General features: G+C 43.7%; 2 protein-coding genes across 3 annotated transcripts; both read right to left on the reverse strand.

Moving 5' to 3' along the window:
• Window positions 1-740: 740 nt before the first annotated feature.
• disp3 (dispatched RND transporter family member 3) lies at window positions 741-9,650 on the reverse strand. The gene is made up of 20 exons (XM_073465478.1): window positions 8,657-9,650; window positions 8,342-8,561; window positions 8,117-8,253; window positions 7,842-7,976; window positions 6,375-6,535; window positions 6,059-6,198; window positions 5,845-5,936; window positions 5,555-5,719; window positions 5,030-5,191; window positions 4,789-4,941; window positions 4,573-4,709; window positions 4,292-4,461; window positions 4,068-4,198; window positions 3,596-3,780; window positions 3,382-3,508; window positions 2,032-2,177; window positions 1,760-1,919; window positions 1,560-1,673; window positions 1,292-1,464; window positions 741-1,097 (listed from the first exon to the last, which is right to left on the reverse strand). The coding sequence occupies exons 1-20, from the start codon at window positions 9,648-9,650 to the stop codon at window positions 741-743; spliced, it is 4,059 nt and encodes a 1,352-aa protein (XP_073321579.1).
• Window positions 9,651-15,540: 5,890 nt separating this feature from the next.
• LOC140996556 (dynamin-1-like protein) lies at window positions 15,541-23,628 on the reverse strand. 2 transcript variants are annotated; one of them, XM_073466988.1, is made up of 18 exons: window positions 23,484-23,574; window positions 22,881-23,007; window positions 22,518-22,659; window positions 22,190-22,228; window positions 21,924-21,970; window positions 21,752-21,823; window positions 21,574-21,660; window positions 21,254-21,416; window positions 19,787-19,907; window positions 19,315-19,653; window positions 18,798-18,918; window positions 18,430-18,585; window positions 18,248-18,337; window positions 18,045-18,143; window positions 17,727-17,843; window positions 17,529-17,638; window positions 17,241-17,400; window positions 16,954-17,109 (listed from the first exon to the last, which is right to left on the reverse strand). In XM_073466988.1, the coding sequence occupies exons 2-18, from the start codon at window positions 22,980-22,982 to the stop codon at window positions 17,053-17,055; spliced, it is 2,022 nt and encodes a 673-aa protein (XP_073323089.1). In that variant the 5' UTR covers window positions 22,983-23,007; window positions 23,484-23,574; the 3' UTR covers window positions 16,954-17,052. The 2 variants fall into 2 exon arrangements, with proteins under 2 accessions (XP_073323090.1, XP_073323089.1); XM_073466989.1 differs by lacking the exon at window positions 22,190-22,228 and having other exon boundaries at window positions 15,541-17,109; window positions 23,484-23,628.
• Window positions 23,629-23,671: the final 43 nt, after the last annotated feature.

Raw genomic sequence — 23,671 nt, forward strand, 5'->3', positions numbered from 1 at the left:
ACAAGTGTGTGCTGGCAGCATCAGAATGTGTGAGAGCAGCTTACCGAAACGATTACATCACACATTACATTTAACAAAACTCTCCATATAAATATGACTAGTACAACTTTAAATCAAGCCACATTAGGACATCATTACCTTTGTTACAAATGTGGCTGAAAACACATTCAGTGCACAACTATGAGAAAACAAAAAGTGATGTTTCACAAGAGGGCCGTGAGCCATGTGAAGCAGGAACACTAATCTTCACGGACGTCAGAGCGCTGCGCCTCGACAGTGTTCACAACAGCAGGTCACAGAACAGTCAGCCACTCTTCACCACTGAATAAGTTACACTGACATAAAACTGTGACTCAGCCGGCATTTCCCAACTATTCCTCAGATCATCTCCACCTCTCTGCTGAGGGCGATAACGGATCAAAAGAAAAAACCTCAGCTGAATCATCATGTCAAGCCACCATGTGAGTCACAGTCATTTACACACCACATTTTAGAAGAGGTACCCAGTGGGTAATTCTTACAATCCACTGATCAACACAAGTGAAATTAAATGATTGTATGATGACAAACAGTTTCTAATTATGGAACTGATTCTGACATCTTTGTGCTGTAAAGTTCAAGATCATTTACTGATCTGATATTCCTCCTGAACATGGAGGGAAATGCAGTGCTTACAGTTATTTTGCATACAGAGGAACTCCTCTGTCTGACATCAGTGTGAGTTGGCTCACAGTTGTGGTTTAAACGCTGATTGATTGCCAGGCCAACGCTCCCAGCTGTCCTCCCACCCAGCACACGGCCGCTCCCAAGGCTGCAGCCGCCGTCACGGCCAGGCCAGCCTTCAGCACAGCACCGGGGGGTCTGTTGAAGCTGGCAGGGGCCATGAGCGCCAGCATGGCCACAGTCACGGTCAGGGTGAACAAAATGGAGACGGCGGTGTTAATGGCCACTATCTGGCCAAACTTGGCGAAAGGCACAATGACACAGAAGAAGAGAGGGACTGTGGAGATTACTGTGGTGACGGCGCTGGACACTATGGCAACGCCCACATGGTTCACTGCCTCCAGGGTCCGCCTCTGCCTCTCGACCGGAGGCTCCTGCAAACACAACACGGTTTAATAAGAGGAGCCGCTCCTCTTTATTCATGAGCCTTCGGGGCGCTTCTTGTCTTATTAAATTCTAAATCTTAGTCATTAGCTCGTTTCAGCATGTGTGTAAACAGGAAACATGCTGTGGAAGGTTTTCTAATTGCTCATAATCGCTGCTGGGGATCAAATTTACACTCCCATACCGAGTTACAACCAGGCGTGGAGGGAAGGGTCTCCCCAGCCAGCAGGTATCCCTCCACCAGGTGCAGACAGTAATCCACCGAGGATCCCACGAGTATGGACAGAGAAATGGCCTCCACTGCTCCCATCTCCCAGCCCAGCCAATACATGAGCGCCACCACCAGACAGATCACGCCTGTTGAAGGCCAGAAACTCACAATTAGGCCTGAATATTTAGTCTTAAAACGCATTTCCGAGGGTCGCCTCCAAATCTACAGCTGCGTCTCTTACCTAGAATGGTTATGAGCACTGGCAGCAGCAGCAGAAGATGTGCAGTAAACACAGACACAGCTGCCACACATATGGCCAGGGACAGCAACAGACTCCAGAGGGCACTCTCCACACCTACAAGAGCAGTATATCATCGGATTTAATTTTTCAGTTTGCAGAAAAAAGAAACCAACACCTCTCACACATGCAATCTCACTTGCCTATGATTTCCATGAAGATCTGCTTCCAGTGCTCGCAGGTTTGGAAGCCTCGCTGCAGGGCGGAGGACTGCGGGAGGGAGGCGAGCTGCTCCTGGATGAAGTTCTCCCACTGGAGGAAGTCAGAGTAGGTCTGAAAGGAGGATTTCCCTTTGTATGTGGTCTTGCAGAGAGAGGAGAGGCAGAGCGTTAGACACAGCAACAGCTGAAAGTAATGTGGAAATGTGCTGCACTGTGATGCAGGGAGATGAAAGCTGAAAGATGAAGGGACTCACCGACTCAAAGGCCATGGACAGCCAGCGGACTTTCCCCCCATGCATTCCCACCGCACCGTGGGAGAGCTGCCCCGGGAGCAGGTTGGGTTCAGGGAGAGAGTGACACTCAGGATGAAGCAGAGGCAGAATAGACGATAGTTTATTGCCTGAGGAGAACAGAAGGAGGACATTACATTTTACACACTTTCATTCACTATTTATGATTGTTTGATTTGAATTTCATGTCATGCTTTATCTTCTTTTTGTTCAGATGTTTTGTCAAGCACTTTATATTCCAGTTTTATGCTAGTTAAATTCAGTTTTCAGAGTTGCAGCTACTGATTATTTTCATTATTGATTATCGAAGTGCTAATGCTATTGCTAATAGCAAAAAATGGACATCAAAATCTTCAGATGTGGTCGTCTTCTGTGCTGTGTTTCTTCTCAAACTAACAGTCCAACCACCTCTGTAGAAAAATGTAGATTTTTCAACAGAGGTGGCAAAAGCACACACATTCTTTATTCAAGTAGAAGTACAGATACTGCTCTGGTAAAAGTAGAAGTACTGATTCAACTTCTATTCTCAAGTAAAAGTAATAAAGTACAGGCGCTGAAATATTCTCCAAGTATAAAAGCAGAAAGTATCCCTCTAAAGGACATTTCTACTAGCGATTTTTGTGCAAAGTTAACTGAACCTCACGTTATCTTAATATAATTCAAAGACTTTTAAACTTAACGGTAGAATCAGTAGGATTTGTCTGAGCTGTTCGTAAACACACCACAAAGATAGATGATTGTTGAGTCTCATTGCCAGGACTTCAAATACCAACATTTTGGGTTGGTAAAGCGTCCCGAGCAGCAAAAAATGAAAACGATTAGAAAATCCAAGCAGAGGGCTGCAGGGTCTCTGCAGATACGAGACACTAACATGCTTTTTCTCCCTATTCGAGTCTCCCTCTCTGTCCGTTTCCGTTTGTTGCGTCTTTTGTTGTTTTGTCTTGCTACGTCTGCTGTGCATGATGTGCACTGATGGGCTGAAATCAGTCTTGTGATGTTGGTGCAAAAAAGTGCAAAATAAAAATAATCTATTACATTTATATTAGATAAATGCATTAAAACTAAAGTAACGCATAAGGAGTAAAAGTAAAAAGTTGTCAGGAAAATAAATACTCAAAGTACAAATACCTGAAAAATGTGGGTACAGTACAGAGTACAGTCACAAAGTATTTGTACATTGTTACTTCCCAGCTTTGAAATGATCACAGGAACAACTGCTTTTTTGGCACTTGAGCTTGAACTATATTAGCTTGATAAAGTTTAATATTATTGTTTGATGATATTTTATGCTAAAATAAAAGATTTTGCTGTTACCTGACGGCAAACACTGCGCTCCTCCGGGCTTCACAAGTTGTTTGTTGGCACTAATAGATTTACACATTTGACAAAGATGCCCCATTTCCTGGAAAATATCAAAGTCTGGATCCAATATGATGCTGCCCTTTGGAGAGAATTAAACACAACGTCAACCACATGAGAACATCATTTACAAATCTGTCAGACATACTGACACAGGTGTGACCCTCACCATATCTCCAATAACGTGGTTGTCCCTGCGTTCAGTTCGGTTGATTCCCAAGATGCCAAACACGACAAAAACCATCGCCCCAGTGTCGACCAGAGGACGCACCGCTGGATGGCCACATGCTCCGCCGCTGCATGGGTTAAAGCCAAGTGTTTTGGATGTTTTCTTTTTTGCAGCAGACGAAGGATCTTTGAAAATAGAGAAAAATCACTAAACAGCACTTATTTATACAGTAATAAATATGAGTACCAGTCGAGCACTGTTAAAATCCTCCAGTGAATTCAGAGAGTGCCACTTAAACAAGCTATATTTGAAAGAAGTGTCACATCACTGCATTTTCCAAGCCTCAATGAGAATGAATAATAAAGACATTTCAGCAGTGTGACACATGCGGGGAAAATAGTTTTCCTGATGGGCTAACAAACTATCTTTATGTTAATGACACTTTCTGACACTGTGACACCAGCTTGCTCACCACTGGGGAGAGGAGTATAAAAGGTTCCCCGTGTGGGTCCATCAGGCCCGGAACTGATGCCACAGCCAGGAGGGCTGACACACACTCGGCTGGGGTGAGGTCTCAGGCGGCGCTGGGCATAAAAAAGCTTCCTAAGAGGGGAAAGCAAAGCTGGAATGACAGATTGTCCACTAAAACAACACGACAGTCCATTTAATATGATTTTTCCTCACTCGTGTTTTCACCTGCTGTGCTGCTGCGGAGACAGTGCTGCATAAAAGGAAAACTCTGGCGTCCAGCCATGACGGGGGTCACATGAGGTGGATGTGATCATCCAGCTGGGGTACGGGTGGTACACATGGGAAACACACACTGTCATTCTGGTGGTGTAATTGCTGCGGGGCTGATTATAAGCCTATTCAGATAAGACAAAATTAGTTACACGCCGCTTTAGCAGCGCATGTGACAGTTGGGAGACATTACAACTTATTAAAGAAAATAATAATCAAGTTTTTTGCTCCCTAACCTGAAATGATGACACCTCTTGGTGCTCTGTGCTGCATAACTTCCACGGGGAGGGAGTGCTGGTGTTAAGGGAGAAGCGGTAAAGGGTTGGAGAGGCTCCGGGGTCCAACTTTGATATGTACACTGTAATTAAAGGGCCTAAAAAAAGCAATACAAAGTGCAATATTTTAAAAAAGTGGAACCAGTTTTAAATAAGTTGATTTTTTTTTTAATGTGCTGGATGTTTTACCTGTTTGATTGGTGCTTGATTTTACTGAACTCCGAGGAGCAGTGGTGGTTGTTGTGATCGGGGTCTGCTGATGTGTGGAAAACTTGAAAGATGATGATGAAGTGTGGGTGTACAAAGGGTGCGGCTTCTCCATGAACACACCTGCAGGACACAAGATGCAACTCAGATATTTATCCTGGATCTCGGAGGTTAACTGGCGAGACCATTTCTATCCCTGCCACAGTCTCACCTGAGCACATCGGGCAGGAGATGCCTTGACCGCTGAGGTTGCTCCTCAGAGCCAGCAGAGTCTGGAGGTTCGTGTCGCGACGGAAAAGAAGGGGGGCGTGTGTGGCCGGCCTCAGGAGACAGCAGCAGCCAGCAGATAAGAGCAGAACCAGGAGGAAGACACCTGGGCAGACAGGAAGACGGTAATAAACAATGGCAGAGAGGAGGGTCTGATGGAGTAGATAGAGTAGCTGAGGGACAGATCAGGAGCAGGGAGCAGGGATCAATTACAGTCACTCCTGCAAAGAGAGAGGATGAATACTTCATGATAGCTGCTTGTTCTTCCACTGACAGATCCCTCAGGCTGCAGAGAGATTACTGCATTGCTTCAACAGTTTGAGCTGGAGGTTACGCTCATGTCTAAAACATAGATAAAGAGCTCGGCAGATAAAATCTACAAAAATCCGATGATAGAAATATCTCCCTCGTCTTTTTAGGTTTTTCTTAGCCCTGTCAAAATCTCTTGAGTTCTTATATCAAATCTCACCTAGAACAAGCTTTCGTCGCTTCACAGCTGGCTCTGCCACCAAGTGCTTCAGGGCCCACTGGAGATTCGTGCTCACCACACCCACATGCCTCTGCCCTGGAGGGGACAGAGGTGTCTCCACTGACAGGGAAAGAATGGCTGCATCGCCGTCTGTGTCACAGGAGCCTGATCGAAACAAAGACAGGGGGCTTAGTGGTGCCAGGACAGAAGCGCTTTACAGCCTGGACTCATTACCTTTCCCCATTCTCGCCCCCATCACTCATCCAATGCTAGGAAGATAATAATCTCACCTGGCTCCATCTCCACTGACAGAAGTGCCACATCGTCATCCTCATCTGACAAAGGGCTGTGGCTTGCTGACAGGCCTGAAAACCTCTTCCAGCTACGGAGCGAGGAGGAAGTTTAGGGAGAGAGACAGCTGAAGGGATTACATCTCGCCTGCGGTGTCGCACAGCATGCACAAATAACATCACACACAAAAGTAAGGAAGAAAAAACGACTCACCGATTTAACCAGGCATGTTCCTGAGGCTCCACACACTCAGTCCAGACACACAGCGCTGCTGGCATCAGGACGGACACACAGAGCCAGCAGCAGCTGACAATGAGCGCCATGAAAAGGCCGAAGTCATGCACGGCTGGGATCTAAGAGCCAGTTCAACGAGGCACAGTGTAAAGGACCTTGAAACATTCAATTTGAGCTTATCGCATGAAAATGGCTGTCTGCTGAGAGAGGCACTTCTATTCATCCAAAGCAGAGGAGTCATTTACACCCGCGGTACAGAATTCTATTAACGGGGGCATTACTATCCCATGATTACCTGAGAGAAGGTGTTAGCAGCATATGCAGCCGCAGTGGTGAAAGAGGTGAGGAAAGTAGCTCGGCCAGCTGTTTTAATTGTGTAGAGCATTCGCTGCTGCGGCTGACGCAGATGAGACGCCTGTCTGAAGGTGCTGATGAACACAAATACATCATCCACCCCTGAGCAACAGTGAGAGAACAGAAGAGCTGCCTTATTACATATTATTGTACATGTACTGTGAAAAGGTGTTTTTTTTTTTTTTCAACCTTTTTAAAGGAAAAGTTTGACTTGTTTTCTAAATTTCTTGCTGAGAGCTAGATGAGAACATGTGGAGGATGGTGCTTGTCAGGGTTTTACACTGAGTCAAAACAAAACAAGAAAAAGGAAAAAAGAAATATAAAATAATAGCAAGGAGGTATACTGACAAAGACAGTCTCACAATTTGCCAGTAAAAAAGTCCTCAAATATTGTTTTATTTTGGATAATTTGATAAAAAAAATTTGAATAATCAAAATTTAAAGCCACTACAAATAGTTTTAAACTGGTTATGAAAGTCTCATTTTGATACTGATGCCTCCATATGACCTATTAAAGCAAATGAGACCATCGGCGAGAAGATAAACTGTTTCTATTTAGTTTTTTGTTAACGCCTGCGACCAGATATGAGTGCAGACGCCTGTGTTTACATTTTCCCAGGCAGAGTTACAGGAAGTAGTACGTTTGCCAGTTAAAAAGGAGCAGGAGGAGCGTTTTCCTTCTTTTTTTTTTACATTATATTGTGTGGTTTTGACGATGAAAACACTACTACTTTTGTCCACAGGGGCCTCCAAAATAAAAAAATATCCTAATATAAAGTTCCTTGTAGTAGCTTTAAAATAACAATAATATAAATATAAATATATATATATAAACTAATATAATACTGTTGTATAAATAGCCCTAAAACTTTTATTTGATGAATTAAAATAATTAAATGTAAAATGTAAATACAGTTTTGTAAAATAGTTATGAGTAAAGTCGTGAATATTAATAAAAGACTTATTTTAAAGTTTGAAAGGTTTAAAGATCAAAATTTCCAAAATGTCCAAAGGGTATAAGAGATTATAACAAGTTGCTGTATTTTGTTAGTCTTGTCACTGCAGGAAGTGAAGTATTCAGATCAAGAAATAGTCCTGAACAAACCTCGCCGTAAAAAACAAATCGCACTGTTTTCACACTTCAGTCGACATGTTAATTTGTGAGCTTTAGAGATGTTTGTAAGTGGAGTTTATCACCATTTTGCACAGAGCCATGCTAGCTGTTTTTCCCTGTTTCCAGTTTTTATGCTAAGCTAAGCTAACCAGATGAGACATGACATTCAGACATGAGGGTGGTATCCATCTTCTCATCTGACTCTTGGCAAGAAAGCAAATAAGGGTATTTTCCAAAGTGTCAAACTTTTCCATTAATTAACAAATTGGTGTATTTCTTATCTTCTCATCTTACCAATGCCGATGATGACAAAGGCAGCAACTCCGTTCAGGATGCCCAGGTACCTCACACCAAAGACAACATGGTACAGGAAAAGAGCCATAAGGCAGCTCAGTCCGATGCTAGCGAGTCCAAAGAACGTCAGAAACACTGCAGAGAGACAAAAAATCAACAAGAGATCAGTAAGGCGCTTGTGAAAATGTACAACCAAGTAACTGACAGTAACAGGCTCAAACATCCAGCTATGCACATACAAATGCAACTGGAATAAGGAACAGGTCATACTGTACCAGAAAAGGAGGTAAGGACATAGACGAGCACAGTGATGCAGGCTCCACTGATGACAGCCAGCATCATGTCATTGTGGAAGGTGTGTCTGACCTCGTCATCAAACAGCTCTGTCCCCCCATACAGCACCTTCACCTGGCTGGGACAAGAGGAGCAGACATAAAACATCAGATTTCAACTGCAATAACTGTAACAAATGTCCTATGTTGCAGTCATTTTCTCCTGACCTGGTAGATTGCTTGGCCAGGAGGTCTGCATACTGAACCACAAAGTTTTTGAAGCGAGATCTTTGCTCGTCAGCTCGGTCTTGCAGTGAGTAGTAGGAAGGCAGAGGAGCTCCGAAGTGGATCTCACTACGCAAGAGAGAGGAGGAGAGATGCTCAGGGGAGAGACTCTCATCCACATACCAGTAGAACTGTGGGTGGGTGATGGCCAGACTCAGAGAACCTGGAAATGCATACATGGCAAATCAGCACTGTTAGGAGGACTCCTACAGGGATTCCTTTTATGATCAAAAACCACCTTCTTCACTGTGGACTCACCTTGAATATCAGCAAGATCTGGGCCCATGCCATCATAGTATATCTTCCCTCCTCTCTCACTGGGGTACAGGTAAGACAGAAGCGAGCTGGGTGGGGAGCAGTAGGACGGCCCCAGAGGAAGATCCCTCAGCATCTCCAGAGGCTTCCAGCAGAACTGATGGAACTGTGGGTGCTGCATGAGCAGACGCTCCACATGGTGAATCGTCTGCAGACGTTCTGGGGTGAAGATGTTACGATCACCATTCCCTTGAGCCACAAACACCAGCTCGATCCTCCACAGAGCCTGGGTCTGCATGTAGTAATTAGGAGCAAACCTGCGCCTCCTAATGAGCGGCAAAGTGGAATTTCCATCCCACGACATCTCTTCGTCCTCCTCGGCTCTGTGATCTGAGGTCTTGTGCTCGCCCATTTCCTTCTGACCCAAATGAGGCTCTGTCCTTTCATCTCTGCCTGCTGCTCCCCTCTTCTGATCATCTCCTGCATTTAAAGGCTTGTTTTGAGGAGTAGATGACCTCGTGCCTTCGTTATCTGTCCTGTTGAACAGTCCATGTCTGCCCACCTTCTCCAGCAGAAGCTCTCGCAGGGCCTCAGACTCTCTGTCATCTAAGTCTCGCCTACGTCTGTCCCAGGACCCCAGCTGAGTCTTTACAGCGATGGTGAGGGCATCGAAGCGCTCGGCGGAGAAGTGACTGTGAACCTCAAAGGCACTGTAGGAGAGGTCTATGTCCAGAGGAGGGCAGTAGAGGAGCATGTAGGCAAACAGGGCACATGGTAGCAGAACAACTACCCCTAAAACCACTCCGCTGGCACAGGGCTGTGTGTACACCCACCCTACTGCCCTCCACAGCCCACAAACCCCAGCCTCCTCAGAGTAACATCTCTGCCTTTCTGCACGCACTCCTCCATCATCTTCTTCCTCCTCCTCGTCCTCTTCATCCTCCTCCTCCCCTCCCCAGCTGGTTTGAAACAGCAGCGGCTCATCCTCCACATCCATGCTGGCACCTGTCAGGGACACAAAACACCTTCTAATCATCGCTCACTTTTAAAGCACCACCCCTTCCTCTCGGGCAGGTAAGCATGAGCACAAAATAGATGTCTGAGCTACCAGCAGCTGACAAAATGAAGGACAAGGTTACTTCCAAAGTAAAGACGTGAGAATTAAGTCTGTCCTCAAGCAGCTGTCAACGAAGGGCTTCCACTGGCTCGCTTGGAGCAAACAGAGGAAGGGAGACCTTTTTCTCTCAAGGGCTTGAAGATAAAATGGTCTGCTGAATCCTGCTTTAAGATGCTGATCACAAGAGCTTGGGGGTGAGACAGGCTAAAAGCTGTGATTTAATTCTTCTCTCTTTCGAGCCATTATCACCCAGAGAGAGTCTGACACAGTGCTGGTGGCTTTCTACATATCAGCAGTCAGAGTAGCTGTGTCCGCTGCTCTGCTGCAAATTAAATCATCTCACTTGTCTAATTACTGACAAGAAGAGCAAGTGGGATATTAGACAGTTGTGGAATAAGAGAGGGTTTATCTGTCTGTGATGGGCAACCTTTGACTAATAGTGTCAATAGGTGCCCACTCCTCCACACACAAGATACTACAGGCAGTTTGCATTCAGGTGGCAGTGAGCCTGCTAACTGCAGCAATTTATCTGGTCCCCATATAAGTATGCTTTAAGGTCAGCCAGGTGAGACAGTGAATTTTGATTATGTGTAAAAGATAGCTGCACTCGGCTCTGTAGCTGAAGTGAAAATCCATCATGAAAACGAAGAATTTACAAGTTATACCATTAAATCAATATTTGTAAAAATGACCAAGACTTCTGGTGTTTAGAAAGATGAACCGTTGAGCTCCAAATGAACTGCAGGCTTGATGATATATGGGAATTTTGCTTGTGCTCTTACACCTGAATGAGCGTGAAGAAAATGTGCTCATGTCTGCTGCAGAAAATCCCTGTGTGTGCGCTGACGCTGTGTCCACAAAGTCAGACCACAGTTCAGTGATAATGGATGCACTTCATGGCAACATCATTATCAGCCTCAGCTCTATAGTTTGTCACTCTGTGAGAGATTTTAATGTTCTCAAATGTCCACAGGACTTATATATGCTAATATAGCCTTATGCAGGATTTTTTCTTTCATGGAGGAGATAAGAAAGCCTGTTGAGTCGAGAACCAAAAGCCACACTGTGTCTAATACTCTGTGAAAAACAGGCCTATTTTTGGGCCTTTTATAATCCGTACAACATTTCCTTTTATTAATCATCGTGTCATCCTACTGCACACAGACAAGGACACCAGTGCCCTTTTATAATGGGAGTGCAGCGGACCAGCATCTGCACACGCAGTACGAACATGAACTCCCTCCTCGTTTTAGAGGACAAATTAATTAATGGTGGTAGAAAAAGTTTGGTTTTAGAGGGAGAAAACATGCAATCACAACAAAATCAACTGTATTTTCAGTTACTTTTGGATTCCTTGTATTTCTATAATAATAAGGACAATGTGTTTCTTTCTACAGGCTGTAATTTGGGGAACATTATGACTGCGTATCTGCACCCATCACAGGCTGTTATTTCAAAATGAGCATTGTTATTTCATAACACACTGTTATCCGCTTTTTCCCCTTCAAACGTTTTTCTGTCCAAGTAATACGACCAATTATGTGACCAATCCCTCACAGAAAAATATGCGAGATATAATTGTGCATTTACAGTAAATGAAATGGAACGCAGCTGCTAATTTTGCTAATTAGATTACTGTAATCCTGTTACATTTCATCTCTGCCTCTCCAGCTTGTTTTGATGATGGAGCTCTCATCAGCAGTGGATGAGAGGAGGCACGCAGAGAAAATATAACGAGAGAAGTGTAATGGAGGGAAGAAAAGCCTGGGGAATGACTGAAGCCACACACACACACACACACACACACACACACACACACACCACAGCTGTCACCCTCTAACCAACCAACACCTCAGAAATCTGTGAAAAGAAGTTTTCTGCTGTTTAATATTCATTTCAATACCTAATGAGATGACTATCGGAGAATCTCCACGGTTCCATTTCTGTGTCCGTTTCAACATCAAAACAGGCTGATTGGTGACTCAGATGTCAAACCATGACAGTCTGAGGAACTCATTAGAGATATGCAGACACGGTGCCTATCAGACATTAAGACAGAGGACTGCTGATTCGTCTTTACCTGCTGTGTACTTTACAACAGACAGCATGCGTGTAGAGTGGAGAGAAAGATAACTACAGCTATGATTCACAGCCTCAGGGACACATTGTTTTCTCTCCTCTTGACGGTTCTGACATTTCTTCGCATCCAAGAACATTGCACCTCATGTTCAATAATTATGAGCGGTGTACAGCTGCAAAGCACTGCGAGCAGTCAGCACGGAGCCTGGTATAACTAATGTGTTTACAAGCTCCCAGAATTGTACATCCAAGATTAGGAGAACAGTCAATTTAAACCCTTTGCAGGTGTGGATTAAAAATAGAGTGTAATTTGGCATCGTGCCTTCTGTATTCATCGGAATGAAAGCTGCCTACCATATGGCTTAGTCCATATTAAAGCTACGTTGTACTTAATAGTGAGGCTGGATTTCTTTGTCTGTGATGTAGTTTTAAACTCAAAACTGGGGAAAGATAAATTCACTGAGGCCTGAAATCAACATTTATTTGCAGCTTCAGAGGTATGAAATCTTGTATTTATCGCTTCAAAGACAAACCTGCTCTTGTATTACGGACGCTGTGTGACCGTGTATTGGACACCCTCGCCTTCCCTCACATAAAACTCAATTTTGAACTTTCTGAGAAGCTTTTCTTATTGAATTTTTTATTAAACAAGTGCCGCTCAGGTGGCCATGCTGTACCTGCCTGCTTGTTTAAAGCCCAGCAGCTGTATCTGATGGACTCCAGAGATTCTGTCTCGTGTGTCGTGTTCAGCGAGTTGTGAGCAAAAACTGAGGGGGAAACATAAGCTCCACCGCACTAGATTTTCGTATGTATTTTTTCCTCCGATAAAGAGGTGGTTAAGTTGAGTGTCAGCGTTTTTACCCTCCACTACATCTCTGGGTTGTGTCTGAAAGGTGAGGAGAGAGCTGTGAGCCTGAACCCATCACCTATAATCATCTCTCTCTTCCCTCCTTTGGCTCACCATCCCTCACTCCCTTGCCCTTTTCCTCCCTGCTATCTTGCTGCTTCTTCTCGATGTCTCTATCTTGTCCACAAAGGTGAGAGATTTGTAACCTTCATTACTGACAGCAGCTAAAAATAACACCATTCTCCTCCAGTTTATCTCCTCTCCATCTCATCCAATATGGATATCACATGCTGCCTCCTGCCCCACACACACACATTCAGCCTGGTGTAAACTCAGCCAGCATACCACCTCATTTACGGGGGCATTGATTTCAGCTCTAGTGCTCTATGAATATATTCCTTATGCATGAGTGCTCAGCAGTATGTTTATAGCAGACGTGACTCCTTTTCTTTGCGCACTGGGAATCAGGAGTCAAGTCAAACTCTCGAGATCTATTTGCACCTAACAGCGGTGTTCATTTTTTTATTGTCGATGAAATCACGCTCGCACTGAAGGAGGCGTAAAGCACCGTGCATGGTGCCTGAAGCATCCTGTGGCTGTATCGTGCATTTTCTCTCACTCTCTGGAACAAAATTGAATAAATACTCCTCATTCTACAGTGATTCTAGTTTGGTTTTTTTATCTGCCAGCATATAAACAACAAATTTAAACACACAATGGAGCTAATTTCCCCAAAACTTATCTGCTTCAGAGTTACTCGGATGAAGGATGCTTGCACTCCAAGCTGCCTGCAAGCAGATAGGATAAGCTTTTATTGATTTCTTTGACTTTCTCTGTCATTCTCCTGATAATTGCACAGCTTGCTTCCCCCCCCCCCCACCCCACCCCAGTAGTTTATATGTTTAGCAATAAATCAGGCAAAAACAAAAGCCTCAATATCAAAGCAAATGTCTGGAGACTCTTACCAGGTGAGACGAGAATTACAGGTGGAGTGTTCAGGCCTTCTGGGTCCACTTGTGATGTGCTGAACTTGTGCTCTGCAATTTCATCCCCTCCATGCTCTGGTGTGGAGAAAAAAAACAATAATTTACCGCTTTATTGTCATAGTTAATAACTCATCAAGAGAGAGAGAGACACCAAGGGAACCTTCACACACAAAAATCCACTTCTCCCCCAACACACACACACTCTCTTAAGGAATCCTCTAATCTCAGCAGTTAATAATGTGTTGTTTTTCTCTCCTTTTATGCGCCCCGGTCCTTTCTCTCTCTCTTTCGTGCACCCTCCCCTCCTCTCTTACCCGGTTGTCCAGGCGACAGAGTCAGTGAGAGACATTTCTTCCCAAATGCTCCTCTCTCTCCCATGGCTTTGTTCAGCCTGCTCTGCTGACTGGCTCACAAGCGGAGGAAAGACGAGGAGGGGGGATGCAGCCTGGGAACCTCTGTGAACTGCTTTTGGAAGGCAGGTGAGCCTGGGGGGATCTTGTAACCGACTCAAAATGTGTTTTGGACTAGTTCCACTTTAATTCAGCGGGTTTTATGAGAGCAATATTATTCAGCTGTCATGATATTGCAGCACAGCCCCCTCTATTTGAGTCAGTGTTGGTATGGTCTAGTCTAGTCTCAGTCGGTGGGGAGGTGGGGTGTGTTATAAGAGGGGGTGATGAGAATAACTGGCTACAGTGGGAGACAAAGTGAAGGCAATTTAAAATAATCACCTGAAGTACGAGTTTATTAGCTTGTAATTATGTGTTCTGGTCAAACACGGTGCTCTCACAGCTGATGACATGAAGCCATTCAGTCTGATGTATGTGTGCATCACTGATGCAGGAGTTTATAAATCCAGCACTGATTTGACTTGTTGTGCTGCCAATAATGCGTTCTCTCGCACTGTAGAGCCCTCACTCTCTCTCATCTAACATTAATGACCGGCTCGCCTCTCTAACTGCCACAGTCTACTCATCCATCACCTCACTTCTCAACCTCTGCGCCGGTTTAACTTGGATTGCCTTGACAACAAAAGGCAGTAATCCATCATCTAAATGGGAGCGGATAAAGTTAATTTTAAAGTAAAAGTTAGATAAAGTGGATGAAGTTTCACCCCGAAGTAGCTCTTTGCATAGTTGATGGTGCAGTGTGGAGTCATACACAAAGAGGACAGGTTAGGAGTTTTGTGCTCATGTTAGGGCTGGGCGACATGGCCTTAAAATATTATTGTGATATTAACGATACATGATATATATCTCGATTTTTAACAACAAAAGCAACAAAATGAAATATAAGAATATTTTTGACTAAATACCTTGATTTCAATATTGCAACAATATTATTGGCGCTTTTACAAAACATTAACACAAATTTGATTAATAACTATCATTAATGTAGATATAATTATTTTTATTAGATCAAGTAAAACAGTTTGGTATTTATAAAATGACTTCACTTTACTGTAATGCAGCCTTTAAAACCAGGAAAAGACACCTATGTCATATGACGATATCCAGAATCTAAGACGATATAAAGTCTCATATCATGATAACAATATATATCATGTTTATTGCCCAGCCTTAGCTCATGTCACTGTCAATGTGTGTGTGTGCGTGTGTGTGCATGTGTTTGTGTTGGCACCCTTCAGGACACCTTGTCTTCACGCTGTTGGCACTGCTGTGACGGATCTGACCAAACAGACTTTTTCAGTCACTTTGGATCAATAAAGTGAAGCAGAGTGAGTCTAATCACATCTATTGCTGCAGCACTGTGGGAGACAAATAAACAGATCTTATGAAAATGATCAATTGTTTTAACTGCGTGTCGTCAATAACACCATGAAAGACTCGGCAAGGCGTCCTTTGTTAGGGTTTATTGAATCCCTCCGACCTCAACAGGCCTAGTTCAGTAAACATGTACCACAAACATTGGCAGGCAAGAACTCAGAGGCAGTTGACGCATGATAATCATGATAATATACATTTAAATAATACAAAATATACATAAATCAGTCACTCATTCGTACGCACATGCATACTGATCACACACATGCACTCAGACAGGGCTTTTAGATAGACAGACTGACAGGATGTTGAGGAGTTTGATGGTCCCATTAAGGCAGGTCTTCGTGGAAAAAAAGTCTAATTTTTAGGATATACTATATATTTGTTTTGACATTAATCACTGCAGCACTTGGGGGGAGATTCTGCCTCAAGAGAAATTTAAGTTAGGAAAAGAAGGAAAAAGATTAATAAACTGCATGCAGGAGGAGTTATCTGCATACTGAGTGCCTTATACTTGGGGCAGTATCCTCACTAATGGGCAGGGACAATGATACGGATCTATCTTATCTCTCTGTGCCATTAACAGTGGAAACCAGTGAACAACTGATTCGAGGAAATGAGGAGAAGCTGCAGAACATTACCGTCCTTCTGGATCTAAAGACTAACAAAGGATGGAGTACCCTACCCATATAACCCAATCTCCTGACTATTCTTATACATTTTAATTCATTTCTGTGTTCTAAATACTATAGTTTATATGCATAAATACTTAAGAAGTCTCCTACAAAAGCTAATAGATATACAGGAAAAGAAATGTTGGGAATTTTTGGTCTCTTGGTTTATGTCTACACACAAAACTAGAAAGTCAGTACAAAGGTTAATAATGAGCAGATATGTAAATGTGACTGGAAAATAAACCTGATATTGATTAGCACAACAGAGCGGGAAAAACAATCTGCATTCAACCTGTAATGACCGTGCTCTGTCTTTATTGTTGCATTGCAGTCTGCATTGATTTAGTTGGATTTTCACCTCATTCCTTTGTCTGCTGAGTGCTCCAACGAAGGGGATTTAAGTTGGAACACAACTAATCTAACATAATTTTAGCACCTGCTGAAGGGGCTCAGAGGAAGCCCAATTTTTGGAAACCGTACAGTGTGAACACATTTTGATCCAAAAACAAAAACCCTGGATAACACAATTTAAATACCAATACACATATAATTTACCTTTTACATTTACAGCAACAATATAATAATCCAACAAACATTTTGTCACAAAAAGATTTTGTTCGCGGCTGTGTCTTTGCAACAACACTTTTGGCCTGAGTGTTTCATTAATTGCCGTCACTACACAACGTTCACAGTGAAAAGAAACAGCCCCAGTGTATTGGTCAGGGTGACAGCTGACGGGAGAAACGTTGATCAAAATGTGCTATGGTTGTTGGTCCATGAGAAAACAGTGGTACTGCCACACATAGACAAACGCATACACTCACACACTGTCGCTCTCTGTGCTGTAAACTCACGCACACTCTCATACTCTCAAAGCTGTCTTATGACAAGGGAATTGTTCGTTTCCTCTGGCTACCACAGATGGGTCTCCCGGATCTCAGAGATGATGTTATTGGCTTTTTTGAGAGCCTGAGAGGGGAAAAAAGAGAGGGCTGTTAAATCACTAGCCTTAAAGTAGTACATAAAAGACTAGGAGAAATGACTTGCTTTTCTCGATGCTCAGAACCTATTCAGAGAACAAAAGCATCAAGCAATTTTACCTCAAGCATTTGAGCAACCTCGGTCCGCTGCTGTGCCGTGTCCTGTGACTCAATGAGCAGCTCCTGCAGCAGTGGCTGTTTGTAAAGCTGACCCACCAACTCACTCTGCAGATGCTCTTTCACAAAGTTCACCAGGAAGTGCATCACTGTCTTGGGCACACTGCGGACACACAGGTAGAGACAAAGTTAGAAAATCAGCATTAATAACAACAACGGAGCTCATCAATAGAAAAAGAAGAGGACATAGTGAGTCCCCCCCCAGGTGATCTGGACTTCTTCCTGGCGAACCTGTCTTGGATGCTTTTACGGACAATGAGGAAGTAACAGTTGATGAGGCGCTGGATGACCTCACAGTCCCTCTGCTCCCTCACACTCAGCTTGCGGGATACGGGCACCGCCTGGCAAAGAGGTGAAAAGTAAAATGTTGACAGTCTGCAATGTATTCACTACTAAGTGTTTTGTCCGCCTGCTAATCCCACCACTCACTGTGTCGAGGAGGTTAATGGCATGGCCTTTGCTGGGGCTGCCAAAGCCTGCAGCCGGTGCTTTCTCTTCTGCAACCTTCTCGTTCTTCCAGCGCTTCCCTCCATCAAGGGCCTCTGCCTGACAGCAAGAAATCCGAGGAAGTCAGAGGGTCAAAGCAATTTTGGCTGAGGCTGTAACACCACTACAAACTCTGAAAGGGACTGTACTGTTTGGATGTGAAACATGATGGTTAAGGCTTTACAGAACACAACTTCTGCTGTTTACCCTGGCAAAATAAATGATAAATGTGAGTACCTGCTGTAAAGAGTAAATAACTACCTGCTGACTGTTGACAGATGCTGAGACCTGCCCAGCATCCGTGAAGTCTGGATGTTTTGTGTTGATGTAGGCGAGCTCTATTGCTACTAAATTGTGTACCTGAAGGAAAAAGGCAGAAGAAAATACTTCAGGCAGTTTATAGGACACAGCTGATAGTTATTACAATTAGAATGAAAGATCATCTTAGGTAAACTGTGGATTACCATCTCATTAGTAATCGGCAACCGCTTCCTCAGTAATCCAGTCACTACTTCCACAATGGAATCGTGCAGTTTGGGGAATCGCAGAAGCTCCTGGCAAAAACAAAGACATTCTTTGTTGAGCTGGTGCTGTCATAATTAATTCTACACTGTTTTAGGGAGGCAATAAACATCTGCTGACTAACCTGTGTGCTAAAGGATGAGCAGTGCTGGATGATCCTCTGCAGCTCTTCATGAACAAGCTCTACACAGCGCAGACTGGGCTCCTCCAGCCGTTTAATTTGCCGCTTCACCAACAACTCAAAGGACACCTCGGGCACAAAAAGCGCTGGCCGCGGACCCTGCAGGGCAAATCACACACACACACACACACACACACACACACACACACACACACACACACACACACACACACACACACACACACACACACACACACACACACACACACACACACCAGCTCTATTATTCACCTGCTATTCCTCCAAACGAGAGAGCTTGACTAGAATTTGGATTAAACAATTTACGCGAGAAGAAATCAGGACAGGCTCACCGTAGCATTGCGGATGGCGGTGAGGATATCAAGCTCAGTCAGTCCTCCCAGGGGGTCGATGGACTGCAGAGTGCGGCCAAAGGTCTCATGGAATATGTAACAGATCCGAGCACCCCCGCAGCTGTAGAAGAGATTGGTTCAGCTGTGACACGATCGCGGTTTCTCGGGGCTGCGTGTCAGCAGAATTAATCGCGGCAAAATTGAATGCAGTCAACCAAAAAAGGTCAATATTTGCTCGCTACATATTTGCATTAATTAGTTGCCTCGTTGTAAGAGAGCTGTAAAGATGACGGTGCCAACAGAAGATGCTGACACCACTTCAATTGAATTCTCAAGGACATTACCCTCATGGCATACATTGTGAACCAATGTAAATAAAATGCTGATTAGTGCAACACAAGTACTAAATTAGATGACATAAAATTTTAAGATGAACTAAAACAGGAAACGGGACGCTTTCATCATTAAAGCATTTGCTTTTCAATAAAGACCCTGCTGTTAGAGAGGTCAGACTCACAGCTCCGTCGTCTGGATGTATCTAGCTGTCCCCTCGATGGTGTGGCAGTAATCGCTGGCGAACTTGGTGACAATCTGCAGCAGGGTAGCACTGTGGTCTTCTACTGGCTGGCCATAGCTGTTGAGCCTGGTCTGGTACTGGGCATTCAGCACAGTCACTCGGGTTTTGAGGTCTGGCAGGCAGTCCCGAATGTGGTGCATGAGCAGCCTGCTGAGAGTTTTGGCTAGATAGCGTGAGCCTGCTCGGGAGGCGAGCGAGGGATAGTGGCGCTGCAGGAAGGCCTGCTCATCCCTCATTGAGTCCTCCAGGCTCTTCTGGGTATTGATGTCATGCTGGCTCCTAAGAGCATCACCAATTAGGGCAAGAGAGGGAGCGTTGTCAGATAATCAGGGTAATAAGGGCATCAACAAATTGCCACTGTGGTGTACTGTGAAGCTAAAAATATGATATAACTAAAGTAAAAAAAATCAACCTGTTGACTACTCCGATAATCCCAAGTCTGACTGGAATGACTCGACCAAGAAGGACCTCCAGAGCATCAGTCCCTGCATCCATCAGATCCAACTTACTGATCACCAGCAGTGTTCGACGACCTGATAGACACGCAAACACAAAGACATTTGATTATATTTTTAAAGCCCCCCTCCAGTCAAAATCCGTTTTTCTTCTTGTTCTATCAGTTGAATGTTGGAGCTTAACTGTGCAGAATGATTTATGTGCAGGGTTTGACACTGGAAGACTGTTTTTTATATTAAACACTGAAAGTGTAAATTTTCTCAGTGCTCACTGAAAATATGATTTCAAGAGGCGGCCTACCAGCAGGATTTAAGAGATCACACATAGTTTTGAAGGCAATCCTGGTCCATAATCAGCAAACACAGTTTTGATGTGGGAACTTAAAACCTCTGGTGCACACACACATTAAAGTAGATGTGAAGTTGGACTCATCATGTGTCCAGCAGTTAAACTTGTAATACAATTTTGCTTTTAACAGTTTTGCATTTTTTTTGTGAGAGAGGTGCCATTTTAAGGATGTTAAAGTAATTTTTCTTTTTTTTTTTTGTGCAAAAACTATGTTGGCAGCTGTGGCTGAGGAGTTAGAGTGGGTCGTCCACTAATCAGAATGTTGTTGCTTTGACCCCCAGATCAAACCACTGACCCCAAATTGCTTCTGATGTGTTTTCCATTGGTGTGTGAATGACTGAGCACAAAAAAATCAAGGGCACTTTGGATAGAAAGCAGTGTATTGCACCTGATGAGAAGGTCGGCACCTTGCATGGCAGCCTCTGCCATCAGTGTATGAAGTGTTCTAAGTGTTTTAAAGTACTATGAGTAGTCAGTAGACTAGAAAAGTGCTTTATAAATGCTATCTACCATTTATGTCAGACACACATTGGAGAATTTTCATGTGTTAATATATGTGTGGAGTGGATCCTTGAGGACAGTTAACGGTCCTCCCAGTGTAGTTTTCCATCATTCATATTGAGAAAGACAAGAGGAAAGCATTGTGTGGAAAATCGTAGAAGACAATAACAAAACAGGTCTCTAATGGGACAGGATCAGCGCTTTCAATAGGCCAGCAGGAGACGCAGAGGAACATTTGTGCTGAGATACATATATCCGAACTGGCACACAATCAACAGGCATTTTAAAACCACACTGCCTACCTCGCAGACAATTACTACAGGCAGATTCTCATCAGCTATCACTCTAGTCCTCAGAGGAAACTGTGATATCAACAGCAATTTCCTAAGCAACTTTTAACAGTCAGGATGCTGTTAACAGTAAAGACTGGTGGGTCCAGGAGCTCCTCATGCAAAATCAATAATTTAAAATGCAGCTCTACTTGACGCACGTTATGTAATAAACACTGATGGAGAGGAAAGAAAATGGAAATGAAATCTGTGGAGAAGAGGCGCCTGTGTGCAAAATGTCCTACCATCTGGATCAACCTCACGAGCCAATTTTAATGCATCAGAGGTGGCCAAGTCAGAGTTGGCAGGGGACACCGCGAGGATGAGGGAGTTTGGATTGGAGATGAAGGACAAGATCATCTCTTGTACTTGAGCCTCGATGTCCTCTGGCTGGTCCCCAACAGGAACCTGAGGCAACAATAATGAGCAGTTACTGTAAGCACAGCACAGATGGGGTGCTGCTGTCAGACTGCTGACATGCAAAACAATCAGCACTTATCATGATCGTGATTATGATTGTACACATGAAACAAAATCAACATCCTTGTCAAGTGGCTGAGTTTACCTTAGTAATTCCAGGTAAATCAACCAGAGTGAGATTTAGGACTTTGGGGGAGAAAATCTTCAGATATATGGGCTCAGTGCCGATTCCCTGGAGGGAATGAAAAAGGGAAATCATGAATGCAGTGTAAAAAGCTCAATTTAAGGCATCACTGAGTAGTCATCAATGCTTTTCTTTTTACCTTGTTGTCACCAGAACTGCGGTCAGTCTCTGCTTCGATTTCCTGACGAATTTCCAGAAAATCTGTGAAGACCTGTCAAAAAAGGTGAGGGAATGATTCATCAACTAAATGCAGCACATAATACAGGACTATTGCAGCATGCACATCGTTTGTATCATTCAGAGAAATGTACCTGGTTCTTGCAGTGCAGGAATGTACCCCATTCTTCAGCTTTGACACCTCAACAAACATAGAGGAGTAAGTGTCAGTAATTTTACAGATACATTTCCAGTTAAATTGCAGTTTGGGGAGAAATAAGGGAAGCTGAAAATATTACAAATGGACTTTTATCATGCTTGACAGATGACGATAAGAACAAACGAAATATGTTAGGGGGTTCACAAAAGAAATGAGGAGGCTGAACAAGGATAAGTCCAAGCACAACAAATATGCAGAGACCTGGGTAGCTGTTTTGGGCATTTTGTTGAACCCCATTGCCTGAAAAAGTAGTGAATAAGAAGAGGAAGAAAGACTGTGTTAGCAAAGAGAGAAAAAGCTCTACAAGAAGTAGCCAACAGTTTAAAGAGTGACAGAAAGTGCCGTGCCTAAGTGCTAATCACACATAAACTACTTCAAGGAGACTCCATGCCTGGACAGAAATAACAAACCCGCTGCCCTACTTTAATATGTTGATATTATAATTTGTACCATCACTTGATTGTGTGTTTTCAAGCACAATCAAAACAACTTCTCTCTCATTCAAAGGGATGAATAAATGTGCAGATACCACTCTCGATCTTCAGTCTCTCCTGCAGGGGGGCAACATTAATCAGCTGCAACACGAGGGGTCGTCTTGTGACTATTCCTGATCCCCGAGGCAAGAAATCCCGTCCAACCAGGCTCTCCAGCACAGAGCTCTTTCCACTGCTCTGTTGTGGAACATAGTAAAAGCAATTCAGTAATGTTTCTGACAGCCCTGATACAGTTTCCATTTGTGTGCAGTGCACTGCAGACACACAAACATATTCAACACATATTTAAGGAACGCAAAACAGAACAATTTTAGTAACAACAGTGATATTCAGGCAAGGGCTCACGGTCATGACTACATTTGTAATTAAGCTTTTCATTGTTATTTTTCCAGACTGACCTGAGATCCAACCACGACAATCTGAGGCAGCTGTATGACCTCTGCACCCACTGTGAGGAAGACCTCCTGCAGCCGGTTGATGGTGGGGATTAGAGTCTCCATCTCTCCAACAGACTGGGCAAACTTACTAAATTGGTAAAAACAGAACGAACATGAGTGGACAGACAGGAAGTACAGCAAAGTAAATCAGATGACATTAAGTCATACCTAAAATAGGGTTAATAACGCTAGCTAGGAAAATGCTATTCCCAAAAGCCCAATCAGAACGAAGCTGGCTGCGTTTTACCCTGAGCAAGGGAAGGTGTTGCTTGCCAACAGGATACGTGGTCCTGATGAGAGGGGTGTAACGCCCGAGCATCAGTGAGACAAACACTGTCCTCTAAGATTACAGAGGTTTTCAAGCTAACGACCAGCCATTATTTATCAATCACTGCACTGAACTAATCTCTAAGGCAACAAATGAGTTTGCAGCGCAGGCCGAAATGCTCGGTATTGTCAATTAATGTTAGCTGGCTAAAGCTAACTGGTAAATGCAGGAAGTAAAAGAGACATTGCTAACGCTAGCTTAGCCGCTAAACAACCGATGCTCCGTTGTGAACTTACCGGTGTGCAACAAAGAAATATCCTCCTTATCAAATGTGTCTGTCCTTCATAGTTCGTAGAAAAGAGGCGAGTGTCAAAAACATTGCATTTTGTCCAAATTGTTATCTAATATTAGCAGCACAAGCTATAGCCGTCAGTTTACTACATAGGCGGTACCCGCTTTTTTCCCCCATCGATCCGATTGGTCA

Source organism: Pagrus major, chromosome 5 (genome assembly GCF_040436345.1).
Source record: "Pagrus major chromosome 5, Pma_NU_1.0".
Taxonomy (NCBI): domain Eukaryota; kingdom Metazoa; phylum Chordata; class Actinopteri; order Spariformes; family Sparidae; genus Pagrus; species Pagrus major.

Bases quoted from the DNA above. Each gene is read 5' to 3' on its own strand.
- LOC140996556 (XM_073466988.1), bottom strand. From the start codon at position 22,982: ATGGAGACTCTAATCCCCACCATCAACCGGCTGCAGGAGGTCTTCCTC. The intron at 21,824-21,923 runs GTACATTTCTCT...CTTTTTTGACAG, and splicing joins TCCTGCACTGCAAGAACCAG to GTCTTCACAGATTTTCTGGA. The intron at 18,919-19,314 runs GTGAGTCTGACC...TCTCTTCTACAG, and splicing joins TACATCCAGACGACGGAGCT to CTGCGGGGGTGCTCGGATCT.
- disp3 (XM_073465478.1), bottom strand. From the start codon at position 9,650: ATGGATGTGGAGGATGAGCCGCTGCTGTTTCAAACCAGCTGGGGAGGG. The intron at 8,562-8,656 runs GTGAGTCCACAG...ATGCATTTCCAG, and splicing joins AGATCTTGCTGATATTCAAG to GTTCTCTGAGTCTGGCCATC. The intron at 3,509-3,595 runs GTGAGGGTCACA...TTCTCTCCAAAG, and splicing joins ACCACGTTATTGGAGATATG to GGCAGCATCATATTGGATCC.